Genomic DNA, 22,036 nt, shown 5'->3' with positions numbered 1-22,036 from the left:
CTAACTCTCTCCAACTTCTGGATCTCTTGAGTTGCTTGTTGTTAAAATATTTTGCTAGAGATGCTGAAGCTCAGAAAGTCTGAGATGTTTGTTAGAAAATAAGCTCATTCTCAAGTCTGATCTGAATTGTCCTCTTTTGTTTGAACTTTCCCTATACTTAGGAGTTAATGACAGAGCAGCACATCCAGACTCAGTCTCATTTATGTAGAGATTAAACTTCAGTGTCATTCATTGATGTTAAAGTGCAGTTTTTCAAATGTTTGTTGCACATGCTCCCGACCAAACCAGTCCAGGTGGAAGACGATGTGAAGAGAAAGCTCCAGAGGATGAATATCACACATTTACATTGGAAATAAATGTCCTTTAATTAGACATTGTCATGCAAAAGCTGGATTTCCCTTTAATGATGTTCAAATCTTTGAGTGTTTTGTTGATGTTGGTTTCTAAATGTTTTTTGACACTCGGCCCCAAAGATTAAAACCTTTTATGGCTCACAAGCTGCAACAATTCACACATTATCAACTATCTTTCTGACTAAACTAAGATAAAAAGTGAAAAACTGCCTGATTCCTGCATCATGAATGTAAATCTTTTTGGTTTTTATGACAGTAAACTGAATATATTTGGGTTTGACATTTTATAAACCAAAACAAGAAATTAATTAGTGGAGAAAACAAGCAACAGATTAATGTTCAAAGAAAATGTGTTTTCCAACATATATGGCTGAATTACTCCAACATTACAAGATACATACAATTTGAAATCAATTTTATTTATATAACACCAATTACAGGTCAAATTGTCCCAAGACACTTTATTTTTACATTTTTTTGTCATATTTAAAATATGACAAAGTAAGAAATTTAAACCTCTTGACTAATCCAATTTATCATTTGTTTTTTAAGAGACTAATCGACAACTAAAATAACTTTCTCCACTAAAACTAATAAACATGAGGTCAAATAGAAGGAAGAGTTTTAAATACTGCAGTCCCACGACGACAAGAATAAAGTTTGTCAACAAAAACTAAATCTGCTGGTGGATTCCATTAAAGTCCTAATAAATGATAATAAAGTGTGATACTAAAGGTTTGTGGTGCTAAAAATGTCCAAGTGAAGATATGAAGTTGAACGTCTGGATGGAGGTTGATCATAGTTGACGTCCCTTCATTTCTCTGGAGCCGACTCCATGGATTTTATGGATGGTGGTTAAAGACCTGCTCTTCTAGTCGTCTTCCTTCTAGTCGCTGTAAAAAGTCAGTCCATCCTGGCCGACTTCAACATCTCTTCATGACAGCTTGTTCTGCCTCCGACCTGGTGGAAACTCAAGAAACTCGGGAAAACCCGTGGAGACTCGAAGAACTCGTCGGGCGGGGGAAGGTGTGGTGGGTGGTGGGGGGAGGTGGGGGAGTAGAGGGGGGAGGCCGCCACCCACCTCCCCGCCTACTCTCCGCCCTGACTCCACCCAGACTCCGCCTTGGCTCCGCCCATGTGGTCACTTCAGAAACTACGATGCCAAAGGGACGACGAATTTATTTCTTTGTATCTGATCTGTAGCTCAGTGAGTTAAGGATTTGCCTATGGAGCTGCAGGTCGCTGGTTCAAGACCAGACCCTTCTTAAGTTTTCTCAAAATCCTGACAAAGACAAAGAAAGAAAAGGCCAGTGGCGGGTCTTGAACCTGCGACCTTCCAGTCCGCAGTCTCTCTTCTTATCCCCCTGAGCTATTCGCTCAGATACTAATTCTCCTTTTTTTTGCGCATTTATCATCTATTTTTTGTCGTTTTCGAGTTTTTTTTTTAACTTGAATCTCCACTCGACCGTTTTTCTCAGGAGGCTGGATTTCAGCCTTTGTGCTGGAGGGTGGAACCCTCAGTTCGAAGACTTTCCAAAGCCTCCACACCTCCCGAGTCCTCAGGACCTGAGCGTTCAGACAGTCTGAGGGCTGAAATTTTCTAAGTCCCACAGTAGTTCTCTGTTAGATTGAACTTTCAGACAGTCCAAGGACTGATACCTTCTTAGTTCCTGAGTACTTGTCTGTTAGTTTGAACCTTCAGACAGTCTGAGGACTGAAATTTTCTAAGTTCCTGAGTAGTTCTCTGTTAGTTTGAACCTTCAGACAGTCTGAGGACTGAAATCCTAAAAGTTCTTGAGTAGTTCTCTGTTAGTTTGAACTTTCTGGTTAACAGAAGCCTTAAAACTTGTGACCATGAGTCTTGATTTCACATTTAGACCATCGATCTGAGTTCTTCTCAGACCTTCACCTGTAGGTTCATTAGAAATCCTCAACAAACTTTGATTCTCTTGACTGAACAGTAAAGTTTGTGGAGATCAGAAGGTAACATTAGTTTGATCCATGCCTTCAACTACTAGTAGACTTTATCTGGAAAGCAGTTTTCTGAAATGAGTTCTTAGTAAATCTGTCCACAATCAAACCAAGAACATAGAAAGAGGAAATGTTTGAAGAAACAACTTGATGTTTTCATTTCAGACTAGAAAACACTTTAAGACTTTTATCTGTTTTTGCTCTTTTTGATTGTTTTATTGTCTCTTCTGTTTAATTTGATCTTCTAAAGTCTAACTGGTGTCTTTTCAAATGTTTTGTCTTTAGTTTGATTCTTCTTAAATGTTTAGTTTTGCTCTTTTCTCACCTTTTATTCTTTTCTAATGTCTGATTTGATTTCGAAATGTTTTGTCTTTTTAATGTTTAATTGTCGTTTTTTTCAAATGTTTTATCGGCTTGTTTGAAAAACTTCCTTTTCTTTCTCAATGTTTAATTTTTCGATTAAATCTTTGTTAAGGCTTTTCTTTTTAAATGTTTTACCACATTTTAATGTTTAATTTTCTTTTTAAATGCTTCATTGTATTTTCTGTTTAATTCCTATTTAAAGTTTTATTGTCTTTAAGATTTAATTTTCTAATTAAACATTATTTTTTTTTAATTAAATGTTTTGTCTTTTTAAAGGTTTAATAATCTCATTAAATGTTTGGTATTTTTTGAAATGTTTAATGTTCTTGTTTAATTATATTTTTTAAATGTTTAATTCTCTAAAATATTTCATCTTCATTATTTTAGTTTAAAAAAAATTTAATTTCATAATTACATGTTTTGTATCTTCTGTTTAATTATCTAAGTATTTTGTCTGTTTAATATCATTTAATTGTATTTAATGTTTAATTTTCTTTTAAAAAGCTTTATTGTATTAAATGCTTTTTTCCTTGATTTATTTTTTTAATGTAGTTTATTTCTTTAATCTTTTTTTCTGTCAAGATTTTAACCCCAACCTTAAAAATGAAACAAACCTTTAAATCACAATGAAAATACTTCTGTTGTCACAATCATGAGTTCGTCAATTATTCAGTTTATCAATTCAACTTTATTTGTTTAGGACCTTTCACACAGATGACAAAACTAAACAAGCAAAGAGAAAAAAACATGCTAAAACTATGATTAAAACTCAAAAACATATTTTTTAAAAAAAGATTTAACATGGTAATAAAATGTGTTGTGTCCAGGGGATGGAGGGAGTTTATTAAAGTCTTCTTGGGCTCACATGGGAAATCATTTAAAATATAAACTTGATATTCAGTCTAAGGAAACTGCAGAGCGACAGGAGAACCAACAATATCTCCTGTTTTCTCCTTTAATGAGTCGACTCTTCTTGTGCTTTCAGACTAAAGAACTACAGACTCTTCACAACCTGCTCAAACTCTTGGTACAGGACCTCACCACACAGGTCAAGAAGGTTTCCGTCTCATTTCTACTCTGAAGCTCAGCTTCTCCTGCTCAAACTGCTGACAAATGTTTCTGCTGCTCTAAAGTCTGGTCTCCAGAACTTCCTAAAAACTCTCAAAGTCTCTTCTGCTGCAGGTTGCTTTGTAGAACGGTTCCAGAAAACCTCACTAAACCACATGGAGGGGCCTCAAGATAGTCGTCCAAATGAAACTGTACAAAAACCAAACTAGTACAATCCAAACGCTAAAGTCTGCTGCAGCCTACCAGAGAACCTCTGAGAACAGAGAATCAGGACAGGAACTCTTACCTTCTGGACAACCAACGTTGGTTCTCAAACAAGAATACAGAATGTGTCTGACCAAAAACCTCTGAAGACTCACTACAGTCAAGATAAGACACAACTCAGCTGCACCAAATCCACTAATCACTGCACTCATTAGCACCATGTGCTAACTGTGGCTAAAGAACCTCATTTACCAAGACAACTATCCAGTACAAAACCCTAAAACACACCAAGAAACACATTAAAGACGATTTTACTGCTGGAAGCTGCAAGCCAACGCCTAAAGAACAAACTAAAGCAATGGAGCCAAACCCGGTGAAGAGAAGCAGAGGAAATGTTTGGCTGCAGCTAAATAAAGCAGGAAGACACTGAGCTGCTCAGGTGTTCCTGATAACACCAAGCAGCCACCTGGACAGCCAATAGGAACACAGCTTCCTGGAAGTCCAGAGGGCTGGGTTAGTCAAGGAAATTTAGTTTAAAGTTGAAGCAGAAAGTTAAAGAAAGTTGAAAACCACCTTCTGATACCTGAAATCTCTGAGTTTTCACACAAAGAACGCCTGAACATGTCAAACTGGTTCCATAGTAGAACCATCATTGTAAAAACGTCATAGTATGGTGTGTTGCTCCAAAAACATTATGATCCAGCTGTCTAGGGTCGCTGATGAGCAACACAAAAACAGCACAAACGCTGGTTTCCAGGGGGTTAGGAGGATATTTATTTGAAAGAGGAAGTTTACAACAACACAACATGTGAGCAGAAATCACAAAGTCTGTCTTTAATTCAGCTGAAAATATTAGTTTTTGTCTTTTGTATTGACCAAACTTTTCAGGATTTAGATGAAGAATAATTAAAGCTCTCATGTAGAAGTCCAACTTATTTTGGATCCTTGTGGAGAGTTTAATCTTAGAGTTTGTAAAGCTGTTGAGTTTTTAGAGTCACATGGATTGTTTTGACATTTAATGACCGAGACCTGAAATAAAATTACAGTTGTGGATTTCTGTCATTTAGTCTGGACTAAACAAATAACAGCAGCATAAATCTCAAACGTCATTATGAGGAGTCTGGATTGAGGTTTCTCGCTTGATAATGATCAAAACATCAAATTTTGGTTGTTTTAAAGGAATATTCCACCATAAATCTTTGAATGTTGACCTAAAAGGTTGGTTTCAGGAAGTATTCCATCTACAAGGTCCTCACACATCCACCTTAAAGGAACATTCCACCAAAAATCCTTGGACATGCACCTAAAATGTTGGTTTAACCGAGTATTCCATCCAAAATCCTCAAAGAGACCTGAGGGCTGGTTAAAACTATGACGTTTTTGTCACATTTTAGACCACATAATAAACTGACGTTTTTGTGACATTTTGGACGACATACGAAACTATGATGTTTTTGGCCACATTTTGAGCGACATACTAAACTATGATGTTTTTTACACATTTTGTACGACATGCTAAACTATGACGTTTTTGTGACATTTTGGACGACATACTAAACTATGACGTTTTTTTCCACATTTTGGACGACATACTAAACTATGACGTTTTCGGCCACATTTTGTACCACATACTTAACTATGATGTTTTTGTGACATTTTGGACCACATAAGTTAACTATGATGTTTTTGTGACATACTGTACTATGACAAATTTTTCACATACTATATTATGACTTTATTTTTTGACATACTACCCTTTGACATTTTTCAACATACTATACTATGACTTTTTAAAAAAAACTTTTCAACATACTATATTTTTTCGACGTATTATACTATGACTTTTTTTTTTTTACTTTTCGACATACTGTCTGTCTTTTTTCCACATACTATACTCTGACATTTCTCAACATACTCTTATTTTTTTGGCATAATTATTCTGCAACATAAAAGTAAATGATGGAGTAATTTGTATTTTTATAATAGCACCAAACTAAACCAGAATCAGTTGTAAATAAGTCATAAAACATTAATTTTCTCTAGGCCTGTTTTTAACTCACTGCTTCCCCCTGCAGGTCATCACAGACAACATGTTCTGTGCAGGTTACCTGGACGTCAGCGTGGACGCCTGCAGTGGAGACAGTGGAGGACCGTTCGTAGTTCACTACAGAGGAACCTGGTTTCTGACTGGAATCGTAAGCTGGGGAGAGAAATGTGCTGCCAGGGGGAAGTACGGAGTTTATACCCGCCTCGGAAACTACCTTAGCTGGATCAGAGACACCATGGAGAGGCAGGACCTGAACGGTACCAGGAGCTGAAGAAGAGGAGGTATTCAAAGACTGTCCCGTTTTAAAGGACTGGACATGAAGAGTGATGCTGAAGAAGTTACTGAAGTTTTAAATAAATACTTGTAAACCTTAATTCGGCTCAACGTACCTGCTGTCCACGCGTGTTCTTGGGTATCTGTGGAAACTCTGGGTTCAGTTCTGGCTGTTTAACTTTAGATTCCTCTTTAAAAACCTTCTACAGGCAGAATGTACAGATGTCAGACATGTTCTCAGAAAATGCAACATCAGTCCTTTAATAAAAACCTTCTGTATAATTCATACATAAGTGTAAAAGTAAATATGAGGATACACGTCATGTGAAACAGTAACACTAAGGAGTGCAGTACTTCCTGTGGTACATTCCTGTTGTTCTGAAGGCATCTCCAGAAACCTCAAAGACTCTTTGACCATATGGTAAAAATACTTTGTCCAATTAAGGATAACAACAAGAACAATATTCTGCATCATTCAGTGGAACATCGCTAATCCGGACGGTTCAAAGAGTCTCTCAAGATTCTGTAGAACTGTGGTTAATATTTCTAACCCCTGAGAGCAGCGCCCCCTGGTGCTGGAAGGACAGATCAGCTTCCATCCTGACAATCTAGTACAGTGAACAAAATACAGCCTCAATAAACAACAAACCTGAAGTGGAACAAATGATCTTTAGATAGAAAATGGAGTTACAGCTCGCGTCTTTGGTGGAATTATTCATGACCACATACATGATAGTCTCTTTGTTCATTCACACAAAACTAGAGGCTTCTGAGGTGCTTCAGTAGAAGAAAACTGGACTTACTTGTGGTGCTTGAAGACACTTCCTCTACATCCAACTGGTTTCCTTAGTTAGAACTGACTGGTGAGAGTTCCAGGTGTTTATTCAAGGCCTTCAATTCAGTAGTGGATCTGATCCCAACCAAAGAATCGGCAATGAGAGCAACAACAACCCCTTGCAGAAAAATATCTCCTTCCGACGAACAAACCAGGTAAGAAGTCAATAACACCTCTGAGTAAAGACTAGCTGATTACAGATAACCACCCTACACAGTGAAAATACCACAATAAGCTTCTGAGGCGACGCTCCAACTAGTTACAAGAAGGTTATATGCTGCTTACAACGGCTGGGAAAGGATAAAACCATTGACCGTCCATCACATTATCGGCTTTACTTTGGAGGAACCATATTGCATATACTGTGTTTGGACATCCAAAGACCCAACAGCATTAACTCAGTCACATTTAACACTGGAAAACACTTTGTCACAATCTTGGCACCTCCAGTTGGAAACAATTAACATCACATCCAACATTCCACTGATTCTGTTTGCAGAACAAGGTTTTAAAACTGGCCTCAGATGATACCATGGTTTAATCTAATGTCACCTCAGTTTTTACGTGTATACCTACATCGAAGACAGTGGAAGTCGTCAGAAAACAACCATAACAAGACAACTCTTAAAACAACAGAACCAACTGAAGATATGTGCCCTGCTGGAAATCTACCCAAGTGGTGATATCCACCTATTGTAGTGTTTAGAAACCATACTATCATCTGGTATGTATCTGAAATGTCTGTAAAACCCTCTGAACACAACATCTCAAGGCATTCAACAAACACAAGGTGAGTAATATCGAACATGCAGTCCAATGTAGTGAGGAGTTCAAAGACCTACAGTTGCACTCAAAATTATTCAACCCCATTACAAATCAGGCTTATTGGCAAAATGTACAAACTTTCAGCTGTTTTTGATGAACAACTCAAACAAGAACAATTTAAATTGCTCAACACAACCAGTATTACAGGCAGTTTCTCCAAATTCAAGACAATACACCACTTTTAATAACTACTGCTGTCTCAAAATTATTCAACCTCTTCTTAACAAGCACCTTCAGTACTTAGCAGAGCAAACTTTTGCAGGTTCTCCACTACAACACCACTTACCAGGTACTTACAATACAGTCCTGAGATTCCCCCAGGCAGTTTCACCTCTGTTTATGTCTTTAAATACGGGATAAAATAGTCCAGATGTTAAATAAATCCCAATCTATCCAAAGAAAAATGACACTATCACTAAAACAAATGGAAAAGAAGCCACTGACTTGAAATCCCCTCACTTTCAGTTTCCACTAAGACCTTGAGACCTTCCTCCTGGGCAGTTTCACCACAGCTGACATCTCTAGATATACATCCCTGGGCAGTTTTACCACAATTCCCAGCTTGAGTCAAGCAGTTTCACAACCATCCACAACTCAAATCATGAGAGTTTGGGGTGAGAATAAATACCTGGCGTTCCCCATCAGTCACTTAGAACCATGGAAGCTTCTTAGCTTGGAGGTGGAACATCTTCGAAAACCAAAAGGAGAGAAGTCTGGTGGCCTTCTGCTGAAGCACTCAGGATTAAAACAACTTGGAAGATTGAGAATCTACACAGACAAAAAACAGCTTTCTCAAGCAACACTAAAGAACATATGGCTTCTTATCGGTGAGAAAACAGGTGTTTAACTTCCACATGTTGCATTATACTTATGTCCAGTTATAAAATGTGAAGTGTAATGTCTTTGTCTTGAGCCCTGAGATGACATGTTATGATTTGGTGACTATAACCTGTTATATTGTGACATTCCTTGTCGTGATAAGTTGTGACATATTATGGATTAATCTCTAATGGCTTGTAACATCAGCTATACCTACCTTATCCTGTAGAAAGTTGTTGGGGCCTGGATCAGTCGTTAGTCCATTACAGGGAGCTCACATCTAATTCAGCATAATCGATTAACCTGCAACACATGTCCATGTCACAATATAACACAAGGTCAAAGAAAGATGTGGGAATGGAAAACAGTCATAAATACAAGGTTACATCCACTTGAAAAGACCATGTATATCATGAAGGTATTGAGTTTCCAATGACTCTATGATGAAATATTGAAACACATGCATATTTGTTAGACAAAACAGTAAGGAATTTTGGTTTATTCATAGATATATTAGAGGTTTTCTGGAAATACTACATAATCTGCTGGGTCAAAAATATACATACAGCAATTATAATATTCCTTTGACTGTTTTCACCTCAATGGAGCACTTTTGGTTGTTGTTTACAAGCTTTTGGTTTATCTTTGACTTCTCTGGACAGAATTCTTTCAGTTCAAATAAGTTTGTTGTCTTTTTGACTCAACCTGTTGACAGACGTTTATCAGTCAACAGGTTCTTGATGGGTTTAAGTCAGGACTTTGGGGAGCCCAGTCTAGAACCTTCATTCTTATCTGATGGAACCATTTCTTTACCACATCTGATGTGTGTTTGGGCTCATTGTCAACATCCAACTGTGTCCAAGATCAACCTTCTGCTGATGGTTTTAGGTTTTCCTGAAGAATGTGGAGGTGATCCTCCTTCTTCATTATTCCATTTACTTTGTGTAAAGCTCCAGTTCCACAGAGCATGATACTGCCACCACCATGCTTGGTGGTAGGCTTGGTGTTCTAGGGGTTAAAAAAAGACCCGCCCAAGACAGTCTGAAACCAATCCTAAAAAGTTCTAAAACCATGACCAAAATCAAACCTAAACCAGTCCAAAAAAATGTTCAGAACCAGTCAGAATACAGTCTGAAACCAGTCCAAAACCAAAACTGAAACCAGTTTTAGAAACAGTCTGAAACCAGTCCTAAAACAGTCAAAAACCAGTACAGTATATGGACAAAAAAAATCCTAAACTACTCCTAAAAAAAGTCTGACTCGCCCAAGACAGTCTGAAACCAGTCCTCATCCAGGACCAGATCAAGAGTAAAATAAATCCTAAACCAACTTTAAATCACATCCAAAACCAGGAGAACCAAGACTGAAACCAAACATAAACCAAGAAAGTCCAAAACCAGTCCAACATACAGTCTGAAACCAGTCCAGAAGCACTTCTAGAAAGCCCCAGAGTATGATACTGCCACCACCATGCTTGATGGTAGGTTTGGTGTTCTTGGGGTTAAAGGCCTCATCTTCTCTCCTCCAAAAATATTTCTGCTCAGTTTTTCTTTCATCTGACCACAGAACTTCAGACCTGCTTTCTGATGGTTCTTGGTTAACTCGACCATCTTGACCAATCGTCTCTCAGCGGCAGGTGATATTTGCTGACTCAGCAGATTTTGTTATATTTCCAGAAGACTTATAATAAATCTATGAAGGAACCAACATACATGATTGTTTTTTGTGACAAAGATTCATGTCTTTCAGTGATTCTATCATAGAAAATTCAGTTATAGGAGTCATTGAAAACTCAGGACTAACCATGACATACATGGTATTTACTAGTGGATGGAAACATTTTTTCATGGCTGTAGGTCTGCAGAGTTCAGTTGATCCTTTACAAAAATACATTGTGGACGGACGACCTGCAGAGACATGTGTCTGTTTCACCACCAGGGGGCAGCATGAAGGTGGGTCTGTATCCACTCCACATATTTAGCCACTCGGGTGTAGACTCCATACACCCTCTGACTCCCGCACTCCTCCGGCCCTCCCCAGGACACCAACCCAAACACCACCCACCTCCGGCTGACCTTGTCCTCCATCACAAATGCCCCCCCGCTGTCCCCCAGGCAGGTGTCCCTCCCCCCCTCGAAGAAACCAGCGCAGAACATGTTGTCGGTGATGTTGTAGCTGACGGACCGCAAGGTGTAGCTTGCCTGGCACTCGTCCTGAGAAACCACCGGCAGCTTCACGTACTGCAGGACGTCAGAGGTCATCCCGAGGTCGGCGGCCGAGGCAGGGTCAGAGATCAGAGTGGAGGAGGATGAAGAAGAGGAAGATGAGGTGTTGGGGTTGGAGATTCCCCAACCAGCAACTACACCCAGAGAGTTGGGGAGAGGTACAGGGGGGTCGTCCTGGGGAACGTGAGAGGTTAGAGGTCAACCAACAGAAGGTTCAAGCAATACGGGCAGCATCATTTTTATACAAGAGGATGCATAGGTTATCCTTACTGTCCTTTAGAAAAGTTGTCTACTCATTCTTAAAATGTCCTTGCTCGCTCAGAACTTAAAAATAATGTCAGTATATTCTCAAGAGTCTGAAGTCTCATTTATGTCTTGAAACAGTAAACCTAAAACTGTCCAGAAGCAAAATAATCCAATGGAAAATGTTCTACATCACTAACACAAATGTAAAAGATGCAACTGACTTGGTCCAAATCCCAGACCAGCCCCCAAATACTCATTCTAAACACACTTGCAGCAGTAATTAGGAGGTATAGACGGAGTCATAGTACCACTAATCATGGTTGCAGTGGTCGTTCTCCTAAACTGACTCCACAGACAATAAACTACTTTCACAATCTAGCTGTGAAAAACAGACAGCAGCTGCTTCAGACTTGACAATCAATGAAAATCAGAGTTTCTTTGAAGCTCAGGCACTTCAGAACATCAACCTCTATGGACGAAGGACAGAAATAATACCCTTGCATACCTGTTCTGAACAAAACTGTAAGATGAAGATTTGCTAAAACAAAGCCTGATGAATGTTAGGGTTGGGGTTAGGTAGATTTGTTGGGCTCAGATGGAGTCCTGCATGTTTGGTATGAACCTGACCAGGACTACCACAGTGAATCCATAGTCCTGGCAGTAAAACACGGAGGTATTAGCGTGATGATATAGGGCTGCATGAAAGGTGTTGTGGAGATGACATTTATTGATGCACCGTGAATGTCTGTGTATCCTGACATTGAAGAACATCCTCCACCTACTAAACCTGTCCTATGTTATCTGTCATGTCCAACCTGAGAAAACAGGATATAGTTAAATGTTAGCTGTAGTGTTCGTCTCACCTGTCTGAGAGGTGGTGGAAGACAGACGGGACGAACCACCTGGTTAAAGTCCACCTGGTCGCTCAGCCTCAGCAGGGCGATGTCGTTGTTGTAGTTGTTGGGTTGGAAGTCCGGATGGAGGAAGATCTGGTCCACCGAGCGGTTGGTGGCCAGACGCTTGTCTCTGGAGTTGTGGAGACCGAGGAAGACCTGGAGGACAGGTCCATGCAACTCATCAGTTACAGACAATAACCAATCACCATGAGGACAGGGATCAAACTGCTGACTAATCAGAGAAGCTAATGAACAACAACAAAGTTTAGCCTCATCTTCCTAGCTCACCAGCAGAGGACATCTTGGGTCTGTTTTCTGATGTTCCCCACTATTATATTTCCTTTTATGGGATAAATTTGCGCACTGCACATCTAAGTTGGGCATTAGCATGATTTCAGTTACCGAAAATTAGGTTGGTTCCTCAAAGTTAAGCTAACGTTAGCAACCAAAATACTAATTTACAATTTTGACTTCATCCTCCCACTCTGCTAAATCAATGTTCCCGTTTTCAAAATGTCCTTAAACTACAGGAAACAACAAAAACCTCCAAACCTCAACATAAATACGGAAAATTTTAAGTTTTGCTGAAGGTTTGGATTTTCCAGTAAGGTCACCCTGCTTGTTCTTTTCAGTTAATTAGCCATTTTAATGAAAGCATTTGCCTACCTACATGCAAATATTTCATCAAAACAACTCCCCCATCACTTATTTTAGTAAACACCTTTGCTTCATCCTGTTTTACTTCTTCCCAAGACGATTGGTTTAAAGAAACACCAGAGCTTATTTCCCCTGTACAACAAAATAATCAAGAGCAGTCAGACCATTCTACACAGAGCTGCATCAGCGCTGTAGAATGGTCTGACTATTGCAGTTTAAAACAGCGTTGATAACGAACCAGCATGCATATTTAAACTATAAACAACGACTGATATTAGAAAACAGACCATAAACATCCGGTGCCTTCAAATCTCATCCTTCACTTCTTATTATTTCATACCAATGTGTCAGTTTGCGAACAGAATTTGTACAGTCAAATATTTCAGAGGTGTGACTGTAATAATCTCCAAGTTTACAAATTCTACAGATTTTTCTCTGTGACTTCAAATTTACATAAACAAGTGGGACTGTTTCCAACAACTTCAGACTCCACAGCTACAGACATTTGTTTTGTACCAGTAATACCTTCAAAACCAAATCTTCACCATCTAAACTGAATAACAGAGAATCTTGTTGATATAGGAACATGTGGAGTTAACAAAAAACAAACCAAAACATTAATTTTCTTAATGTTTAAAGACAATGGAGCCTCCTCTGACCTTGACGTGGTCGGGGGCCACAGGGACGACGCTGGTGTCCCTCCTCTGGGACCTCAGGACGTGGGCGGCGGTCAGGACCCAGGAATCAGACAGTAGAGCTCCAGAACCGAACCAACGATCCTCAGGAACCCGGGACAGATCCTCCACGCTGAGCAGCACCTGCCAGGGGAAGAGACCGGGTTCTGCACTCCGACCGCCGACGATCCGCTTCACCTGAGCAGGAAGTGAGCGGGACGGACGACCACAGGCTGGAGGATGGACACGTGAACAGACAGGTGAACACACAGGTAAACACACAGGTAAACAGACAGACAGGTGAACAGACAGTTGAACAATCAGGTAAACAGACAGACAGGTGAACAGACAGGTAAACAGGTGAACAAACAGACAGGTACCTGGCAGACAGGTGGGAAGTTCGGTTCTTCCTTCTGAATCGATCCAGTCTCCGTTCTCACTGCACCTGTATGAGCCTACATCACACAATAATAAAACATCTGTCAGCCAACTTATCTCCATAAATCCTTGACTGATCTGTTAAACTGTTAATTTTTGCTATTAATACTTTTAAAGGTAATTAAAGTAAATTAAGGTCCTCTTACTGTTGGTCCGCTGGATGCCATCCTCCCTGCACACGTAGTGAACTGTTGCTCCAAACAACGTGCTGTTGTCATGGTCACCAAACACCACGTCGGCCATGTCGACCATCTTTGGACTCCCACAATCCACCACTGTGACAGACAAGAGACAAACCAACCAGCTTTCAGTCTCAACAGACCACACCAAAACCAGACCCAAAACTACAACCAAAACCAGACCCAAAACTATACTTTAAAAAAGACCCAAAACTATGCCCAAATCAGACCTAAATCTACACCCAAATCAAACCGACAACTACAAATAAAAAGACCCAAAACTACACTTAAAAAAGATCCAAAACTACACTTAAAAAAGACCCCAAACTACACCCAAACCAGACCCAAAACTACACTTAAAAAGACCCAAAATTACACTTAAAAAGACCCAAAACTACACTTTAAAAGACCCGAAACTACACCCAAACTAGACCCAAAACTACACTTTAAAAGACCCAAAACTACACCCAAACTAGACCCAAAACTACACCTAAACTAGACCCAAAACTACACCCAAACTAGACCCAAAGCTACACTTTAAACTAGACCCAAAACTACACCCAAACTAGACCCAAAACTACACTTTAAAAAAACCCAAAACTACACCCAAACTAGACCCAAAACTACATCCAAACCAGATCCCAAACTACATCCAAACCAAATACAAAACTACATAAAAACTGCCCCTAAACCAGACACAAAACTATGCCTATATTAGACCTAAATTACACCAAAACTGCACCTAAACCAGACCTGAACAAAACTCAAAACTGCACATGGACCAGACCCACACCAGACCCAAAATTAAACCTAAACTCCATCCAAACCTGAACTAAACCAGACATAATCCTCAACTCAAACCACACCCAAAACAGATCCTAAAATGTGAGATATTATGTTAGAATTCATAGATTGTTAATGTTATTATTTGATTTGATTATTTGATTTTTGATTAATAAACTGAAATCGATCAAATTAATGGCAGATGATGACACAGAAGGTTGGGTGAGATGTGATGATTTGGAATTAAAGGGATGAGACGATATATTAAACATTAACTAATATAAAAGCCGTACCTCTGCACATCTTCATCATCCTGCAGGTCAGTCACAACCTTTGAGGCAGCAGGACTCAAAAACATAAATGTGTAAACTGTCTGTTTGTCATTCAGACATTTAGTGATGTCTACAGACGGATTGGAGCAGATTTCATAAAAACTGGTCTGAGTGTTAAGTGTTTATGTTCTTTTAAAAGAGGTTCTGTGTTGGATTTGGGTCACATTCAGGATTCAGAATGTAACTGGTGTTAAAGACCGATCTGGCAGATTTCTCTATAAATGTGATCCATGTGTGGAACTACAACTAAACCAGACCATGAATGACACCCTAAACCAGATCTAAACAAGGTCCAAAATTACACCTAAACTGAGCTAAACTCGGCCTAAATCTGACAAAAAAAAAAAACAACTTGAACATACCCACAACTTTAGCTACACCAGGCCTAAATCACACTCAAAACTATACCTGAAAGACACCCAAAGCTATACTTAAACCAGTCAAACCAGTCCCACAACTAATCGTTAAGTGAACAATAACCCATACCCAAAACTACACCTAAAGCAGAGCCAAAGAAGACTCAAATAGGAACCAAAACTAAACCTAAACAGGACAAAAACTAGACCAAAAACAAACAACAAACTAGACCTAAAACAACACCTGAAGCAGACCCAAAATCTACACCTTAACCAGAACTAAACAAGACAAACCAATTCCATAAACACACCTAAACCAGACACAAAGAGATCCAAAACTACACCTAAACTATAGACCTAAAATTAAGCCTAAATACACCCCAAACTACACCATTCCAGGCCTAAACCGGACCCAAACATAGACCTAAAACACACCCCAAACTACACCATTTCAGGCCAATACCGGACCCAATACTACACCTAAAACAGACAACAAACCAGATTCAAACCAGACCCCAAACTATATCTAGACCAGATGCAAAACTACACTTTACAAAGACCTAAAACCACTGTGCACCAAAAACAGACCTCAACCAGACAGACTCAGAATTACACCTGAACTAGACGCAAAACTACACCTATGCCGGAATCGAATCAGACCCAAAACAACAACTTAACAAGACCTAAACCAGAACCTAACCGGACTCAAAACTACACCTAAACAGATCTAAACCTGGATCAATCCCGACTCAGAACTACACCTGAACCAAACACAAAACTACATGTTAGAATATAATATTAATGTATCTATCGATTACTGAACTGATGACTGATCAGACACTTCACAGAGACACAGTACTGCTGATTCTGGTTTTATTTGTTTTATTGGAAAATAAATTACCTAAACTACTGACAAACTGTTTGCGTCTGCAGAATCTTTATCAGCCAGTGAGAGCTGACCTCTCACTAATCTAGGCTGTGATTGGCTAAGACGGTGGACAGAGATCTTCGCTTCCTTCTCGAGTCTGTTTCTACGGAGAGAAAAGAAAGCAGGAAGAAGAGTTTCAGTGAGCAGAGAAGAGAAACCTCAAAGTGTCTGGAAGCTTTTAGGAGTTTAACGATGGATTTTATCTGTCGGATTCAAAACTAAACGTCAGATTCAGCAGTTTAATGAATCTTCAGCTTCAGTGAAATCCAGCTGTTGTTGCAGGAGAAAAGTCGTTCCACTGGGTGGCACTGATTGACTTTAAATGGATTTTTCTGCACCAAACTCCATTCAAAAATCAGACCGTTTATTGTCTGTTATTCTTGTTTTACTTCACCCATTTTTATCAATCTTTTAGAAAACAAACAAAAAAACCAGCCACCATTAGACCAAACTGAAGTCCAATTAGCTTCAACTGTAGCGCCTCCTGCTGGTGGAAGTCCACAGATAAATAACTCCATTTATCAGTCAGAAAACAGAAAGAATGCTAAGATGTTCAACTTCCCAACGGTCCTTGAACTACTCATATGTGACTTCCGATTTCATCAAAAAAAGTAAACAAATCTAACCTTTAAACTGTAATATTTCATCAAAATCCCTTTATTTGTTTTTGTGTATTTGTTAGTATTTCATAGCCTATTCGTACCTTTAACAGTGTATTTGTTGTGTATTTGTACCTTTAGCTGTGTATTTTATTCTGTATTTGTACCTACAGCTGTGTATGTTTGTGCATTTGTTGTGTCTTTGTACCTATAGTAGTGTATTTTTATGTATTGTATTGTGTATTTATACCTACTGTGGTGTACACATAGACTGTACAGTCTATGGGTGTACATGAGCCTCCAGCTGGTGTACTTGTGTATTTATTGTGCATTTTTTGAGTATTTGTACCAATAGCTGTGTATTTTTTCTGTATTTGTGCATATTTTATAGCCTATTTGTACCTATAGCTGTGTATTAGTTGTGTATTTGTACCTATAGCTGTATATTAGTTATGTATTTGTACCTATAGCTGTGTATTTTTTGTGTTTTTGTACGTATAGTTGTGTATTTATGTATTTCTGCCTATAGCTGTGTATTTGTTGTGTATTTGTACCTTTAGCTCTGTATTTGTTGTATATTTGTTCCTATGCTGTCTTTTTTGCGTATTTCTACCTAATAGCTGTGTATTTGTTGTGTATTTGTACCTTTAGCTCTGTATTTGTTGTATATTTGTTCCTATGCTGTCTTTTTTGCGTATTTCTACCTATAGCTGTGTATTTGTTGTGTATTTGTACTTACAGCTGTGTATTTGTTGTGTATTTGTACCTATAGTTGTGTATTTGTTGTGTACTTGCACCTATAGCTGTGTATTTGTTGTGTATTTGTACCTATAGTTGTGTATTTGTTGTGTATTTGTACCTATAACTGTGTATTTTTTGTGTATTTGTACCTATAGCTGTGTATTTTTTGTGTAATTGTACCTATAGCTGTGTATTAGTTGTGTATTTTTACCTATAGTTGTGTATTTGTGTGTATTTACTGTGTACTGAAATATATTAGACATATTGATTCTGGGTTTAAAGTGAAATAAATAAAGAACTTCAACATTTCCTTTTTTCTAACTTCAGTCTTTATGGTCCTGCAGACAGACAGGTTTCTGAGTTCTTCTTCATGTTGTTCTGTTTCCATGGAGACTTTAGATTGTAGTAAAATCGATCCACAGAGACTTTATATCGTAGTAAAAATGATCCACAGAGACTTTAGATCGTAGTAAAACTGACCCACAGAGACTTTAGATCGTGGTAACATCAATCCACAGTGAGTAAAAACCGACAGGAGGCTCAGAAACATCAGAATCAGTTCTTACTCTGACAGCGAGGAGGCCGGCTGCTCCACGATCCGTCAACCTGACAGTTGATCTGGAGATGATCCAGAAACTCTCCGTCCTGAAACACAAACAATCACTTTATCACCATCAGTTTATCATCAGGAAACCTCCAGTCCTCCAGAAAATCCTCCAGCAGCTGGATTACTCAGCGCAATGTTTCACTTTCTGCTGCTCAGACGTAAAAACTTCCACATTCTGTCAACATGAACCGACTACTAAACCTCTTAACGCCCACCGGGTTGGTTCAGGTCACCGTGTTTGACCTGGTCTAGCTCCGGTTGTGTTTAATTCTCAGGATTTATTCAGATATTTCCAGAAACTACAAGAGTTTATCTTTCAAATGAGGTCTCACTCATGAAGTTTGGCCTCACAGTCATTCTGGTAGAAGCTCTTCCAGCTGATCCAACTTATGGATCCAACACAAACTGGGGTGAAACTTAAAATCGGGACATTTTTTTACATCTCATTTAAAAAATTCTCCAAAAACAAATCGTTCAACAAAATTCCACCGTTTATCAGCCAGAAACTGAAGCCAGAAAAAAAATCATCACATTTCCACCAGTACTTGAATGCGTTATATATAATGTGTGGCTCCATTGGGAAATTTTCCCAAATCAAATTAAAATTTTTGTCATGTTGGAAAATTCTTCAGTTTTCTTGTTCAGTTTTTGGCTGATTTTGGACAAATTTTGAGTCACTTCAGTCAAATTTCTCTCATTTTGAGCATTTTTTGAGTTAATTTGAACAAATTAAACCATTTATCTGTCACAAACTGTAAAAACTGAAATAATTGTCAAATTTTTAACTTCTGAAATGGTCCCTGAATGCATCATTTGTGATTTACAGTTCCATCAGAAAATTTTATCAAATGTCATTTTAAAACCAGAGTAAATATACTGCCAGGTGCGTTAATTGGTAAAGTTAATTAATAGGTGAGTTAATTGACAGGTGAGTTAATTGGCAGACACATTAATTAATAGGAGAGTTCATTAACAGGTGAGCTAATTAACAAGTGAGTTAATTAACAAGGGAGTTAACTTCCAGGTGAGCTGACCTGCAGCAGTCTGTATCCAGGCTCACATGTAAACAGGACGTGGTCTTTAAAGAAGTATTCTGATTGGACGGGGTTCATCAGGACGTTGGGCGGAGCCTCAGGTACCGGACACTGACTTCCTGTTAGGACAAAAACATAAAAACATTTAAAGCTGGGCGCCCATATAGCTCAGCGCGTTAAGCAGGTGACCCATGTACAGGGGCTGGTCCCCGACGCAGCGGCCAGGGTTCGATTCCCGCTCACGGCCCTTTGCTGCATGTCTTCCCCCCACTCTTCTCCCCTGTTTCCTGTCTCTCTCTCTCACTGTGCCTAAATAAAAAGCCCAAAAAAATAACTTAAAAAAAACCAAAACATTTAAAACTACTAACCTACTGTGGTGTATTTATTGTATTGCATTTGTACCCATAGCTGTGTATTTGTTGTGTATTAGTACCTACAGCTGTGTACGTTCATCTCCAGACGGTGTATTTATTGTGTATTTTATCCTGTATTTGTACCTATAGCTGTGTATTTGCTGTATATTTGTGCCTATAGTTCTGTATTTGTTGTATATTTATACCTATAATTGTGTACTTGCTGTGTATTTGTACCTACGGCTGTGTATTTTTTGTTTACATGTACCTATAGTTGTGTATTTATTGTGTATTTGCACCTATAGCAGTGTACATTAGCTTCCAGCCTGTATTTATTGTGTACTTATTGTGTATTTTATCATGTATTTGTACCTATAACAGTGTAAATTATCCTTCAGCTAGTGTTTTTAATGTATTTATTGTATATTTTTTGTGTATTTTAGCGTGTATGTGTACCTATAACGGTGTACATGAGCCTTCAGCCGGTGTTTTGATGTATTTATTGTGTACTTTTTGTCTATTTTAGCGTGTATTTTAGCGTGTATGTGTACCTATAACGGTGTACATGAGCCTCCAGTCGGTGTTTTGATGTATTTATTGTGTATTTTTTGTGTATTTTAGCGTGTATGTGTACCTATAGCGTTGTACGTTAGCCTCCAGCTGGTGTTTTTATGTATTTATTGTGTATTTATTGTGTATCTTAGCGTGTATTAGTAGCTATAGCGGTGTAGGTTAGCCTCCAGCTGGTGTTTTTGTGTATTTATTGTGTATTTTTTGTGTATTTTAGCATGTATTAGTACCTATAGCGGTGTACATTAGCTTCCAGCCGGTGTTTTCTCCGCTGTTGTCGCTGTTGAACTGGACATTGACAACGTTGCTGTCGGTCTCGATGGTTCCTGGAGATCGATCTCCACAGAACGGACCAAACTCGCTGCTTCCTGCTTGGATCTGACAAACACACACCTGGTTACCCACGATGCAGCTCACCTGTGAGAGTGTTTCCATACAGGTGCGCTTGTTGTGCCCACCTTGACATAGTCGTAGGGACAGCTTACGTCGGGGTGATCCTCCACGTCGAAGTTGGAGTCGAACTGGAGGCGGAGCGTGAATCCTTCGTCCACCTCGATCCGGTACGAACACTCGGAGCTCTTCGGGTACGGAGACGGAAAATCCACGCTGCTCAGGACGCCGGAACGTTCCCTGAACACACCACCGCTGCACTCCACTGAACACACAAACACAAACAATCAAACACTGATTCCACTGAACATGTTGTTGATTCAATGCCTTCATCAACTGGTCCTTAAATCATATTTAAGTTCATCTTTAACCCTCTGGACCACCAACTAATAAACCATTTATCAGCCAGAATAAACTGAGACCATTTTAGACTCTATGTGTAAAGTCAAAACAGGAACAATCATCACATTTCCAACTCTCCGATGGTCTTTGAATGCATCATGTGTGGTTCCATCATGAAAATTAATTAAATAAAACAAAGTTTTGAGTCAATTAGGACCAATTTTTTTGGTCAATTTTCTGATCAGTTTGGACGATATTGTCACATTTTAGACAGATTTTGGTCAATTACTGTAATTTTGAAAATAATGTTTGGTCAACTGGGACAAATGAGAATGTTTGTCAGCCAGAAACTGTAAAAACAGACAGATATATCTGAGTTTTAAATCTTATGATGGTCTTTGAATGCATCATTTGCAGTTTAGTTGACATTCAGATCAGAGAGAAAAAGTCTGAACATGAAATAATGAAATCTGTGGAAATGAGTTCTGAGCAGCAGAACCTCCTTTAGGTCGAGGTTCTGGGAAGAATCCAGGAGATAAAACTCTGGAGCTCCTCCACACGGAAACATTCAGGACGAGTAAATATTTACGAGCAGCTGTCGGTCGCCGAGGCTCCACAGGAGATAAGGAAGCTGCTGATACGATGCGTTCATGAACCTGCCGACCCAACGAGCAGCTCACCACCAAACCACAACCTCCAAACAACATCCAAGACTAGAGGCTCAACATGTTGGAGAACCCGAAGGAACCGAGATACCGGATAGGAGCTGGTTGGACAAAACTCTAAAAGTCTGAGAATCCCGTCATGTTTAAAGGATCATTCGGGTTCATTTAAACTCAGATATTTAACATTTATGTGTATTTAGTGTTTCTGTGAGTCACAGATGAACGAGTTGGTGATGAAGACGGATCATTTGGTCAAATTTTAG

The 22,036-nt window shown here is 39.0% G+C and overlaps 2 protein-coding genes across 5 annotated transcripts in view; one reads left to right on the top strand and one right to left on the bottom strand.

Moving 5' to 3' along the window:
- The window catches only part of LOC111583320 (coagulation factor IX), a 30,210-nt gene extending 23,816 nt beyond the window's left edge, over positions 1-6,394 (top strand). Inside the window, exons 10-11 of one of the 3 annotated variants that reach the window (XM_055012198.1) lie at positions 3,673-3,735; positions 6,035-6,394. In XM_055012198.1, coding sequence (XP_054868173.1) covers positions 3,673-3,735; positions 6,035-6,277 — 306 coding nt within the window. In that variant the 3' untranslated portion in view covers positions 6,278-6,394. Of the gene's footprint in view, positions 1-3,672; positions 3,736-3,869; positions 5,013-6,034 lie in introns of those variants that run through there. The other 2 variants (XM_055012200.1, XM_055012199.1) reach the window with 2 other exon arrangements.
- A 130-nt stretch (positions 6,395-6,524) lies between these two features.
- Positions 6,525-22,036, bottom strand: part of masp1 (MBL associated serine protease 1) — a 28,283-nt gene continuing 12,771 nt past the window's right edge. Inside the window, exons 4-12 of one of the 2 annotated variants that reach the window (XM_023277791.3) lie at positions 20,835-21,031; positions 20,607-20,754; positions 19,454-19,572; positions 18,379-18,457; positions 14,041-14,169; positions 13,837-13,911; positions 13,442-13,689; positions 12,093-12,281; positions 6,525-11,157 (exon numbers count right to left, since the gene is read on the bottom strand). In XM_023277791.3, coding sequence (XP_023133559.2) covers positions 10,687-11,157; positions 12,093-12,281; positions 13,442-13,689; positions 13,837-13,911; positions 14,041-14,169; positions 18,379-18,457; positions 19,454-19,572; positions 20,607-20,754; positions 20,835-21,031 — 1,655 coding nt within the window. In that variant the 3' untranslated portion in view covers positions 6,525-10,686. Of the gene's footprint in view, positions 11,158-12,092; positions 12,282-13,441; positions 13,912-14,040; positions 14,170-18,378; positions 18,458-19,453; positions 19,573-20,606; positions 20,755-20,834; positions 21,032-22,036 lie in introns of both variants that reach the window. The other variant, XM_023277790.3, reaches the window with a different exon arrangement.

This window comes from Amphiprion ocellaris, chromosome 7 (genome assembly GCF_022539595.1).
Source record: "Amphiprion ocellaris isolate individual 3 ecotype Okinawa chromosome 7, ASM2253959v1, whole genome shotgun sequence".
Lineage (NCBI taxonomy): Eukaryota > Metazoa > Chordata > Actinopteri > Pomacentridae > Amphiprion > Amphiprion ocellaris.
The sequence above is the reverse complement of the archived record's forward strand: the minus strand, read 5'-3'. Positions and strand labels throughout refer to the sequence as shown.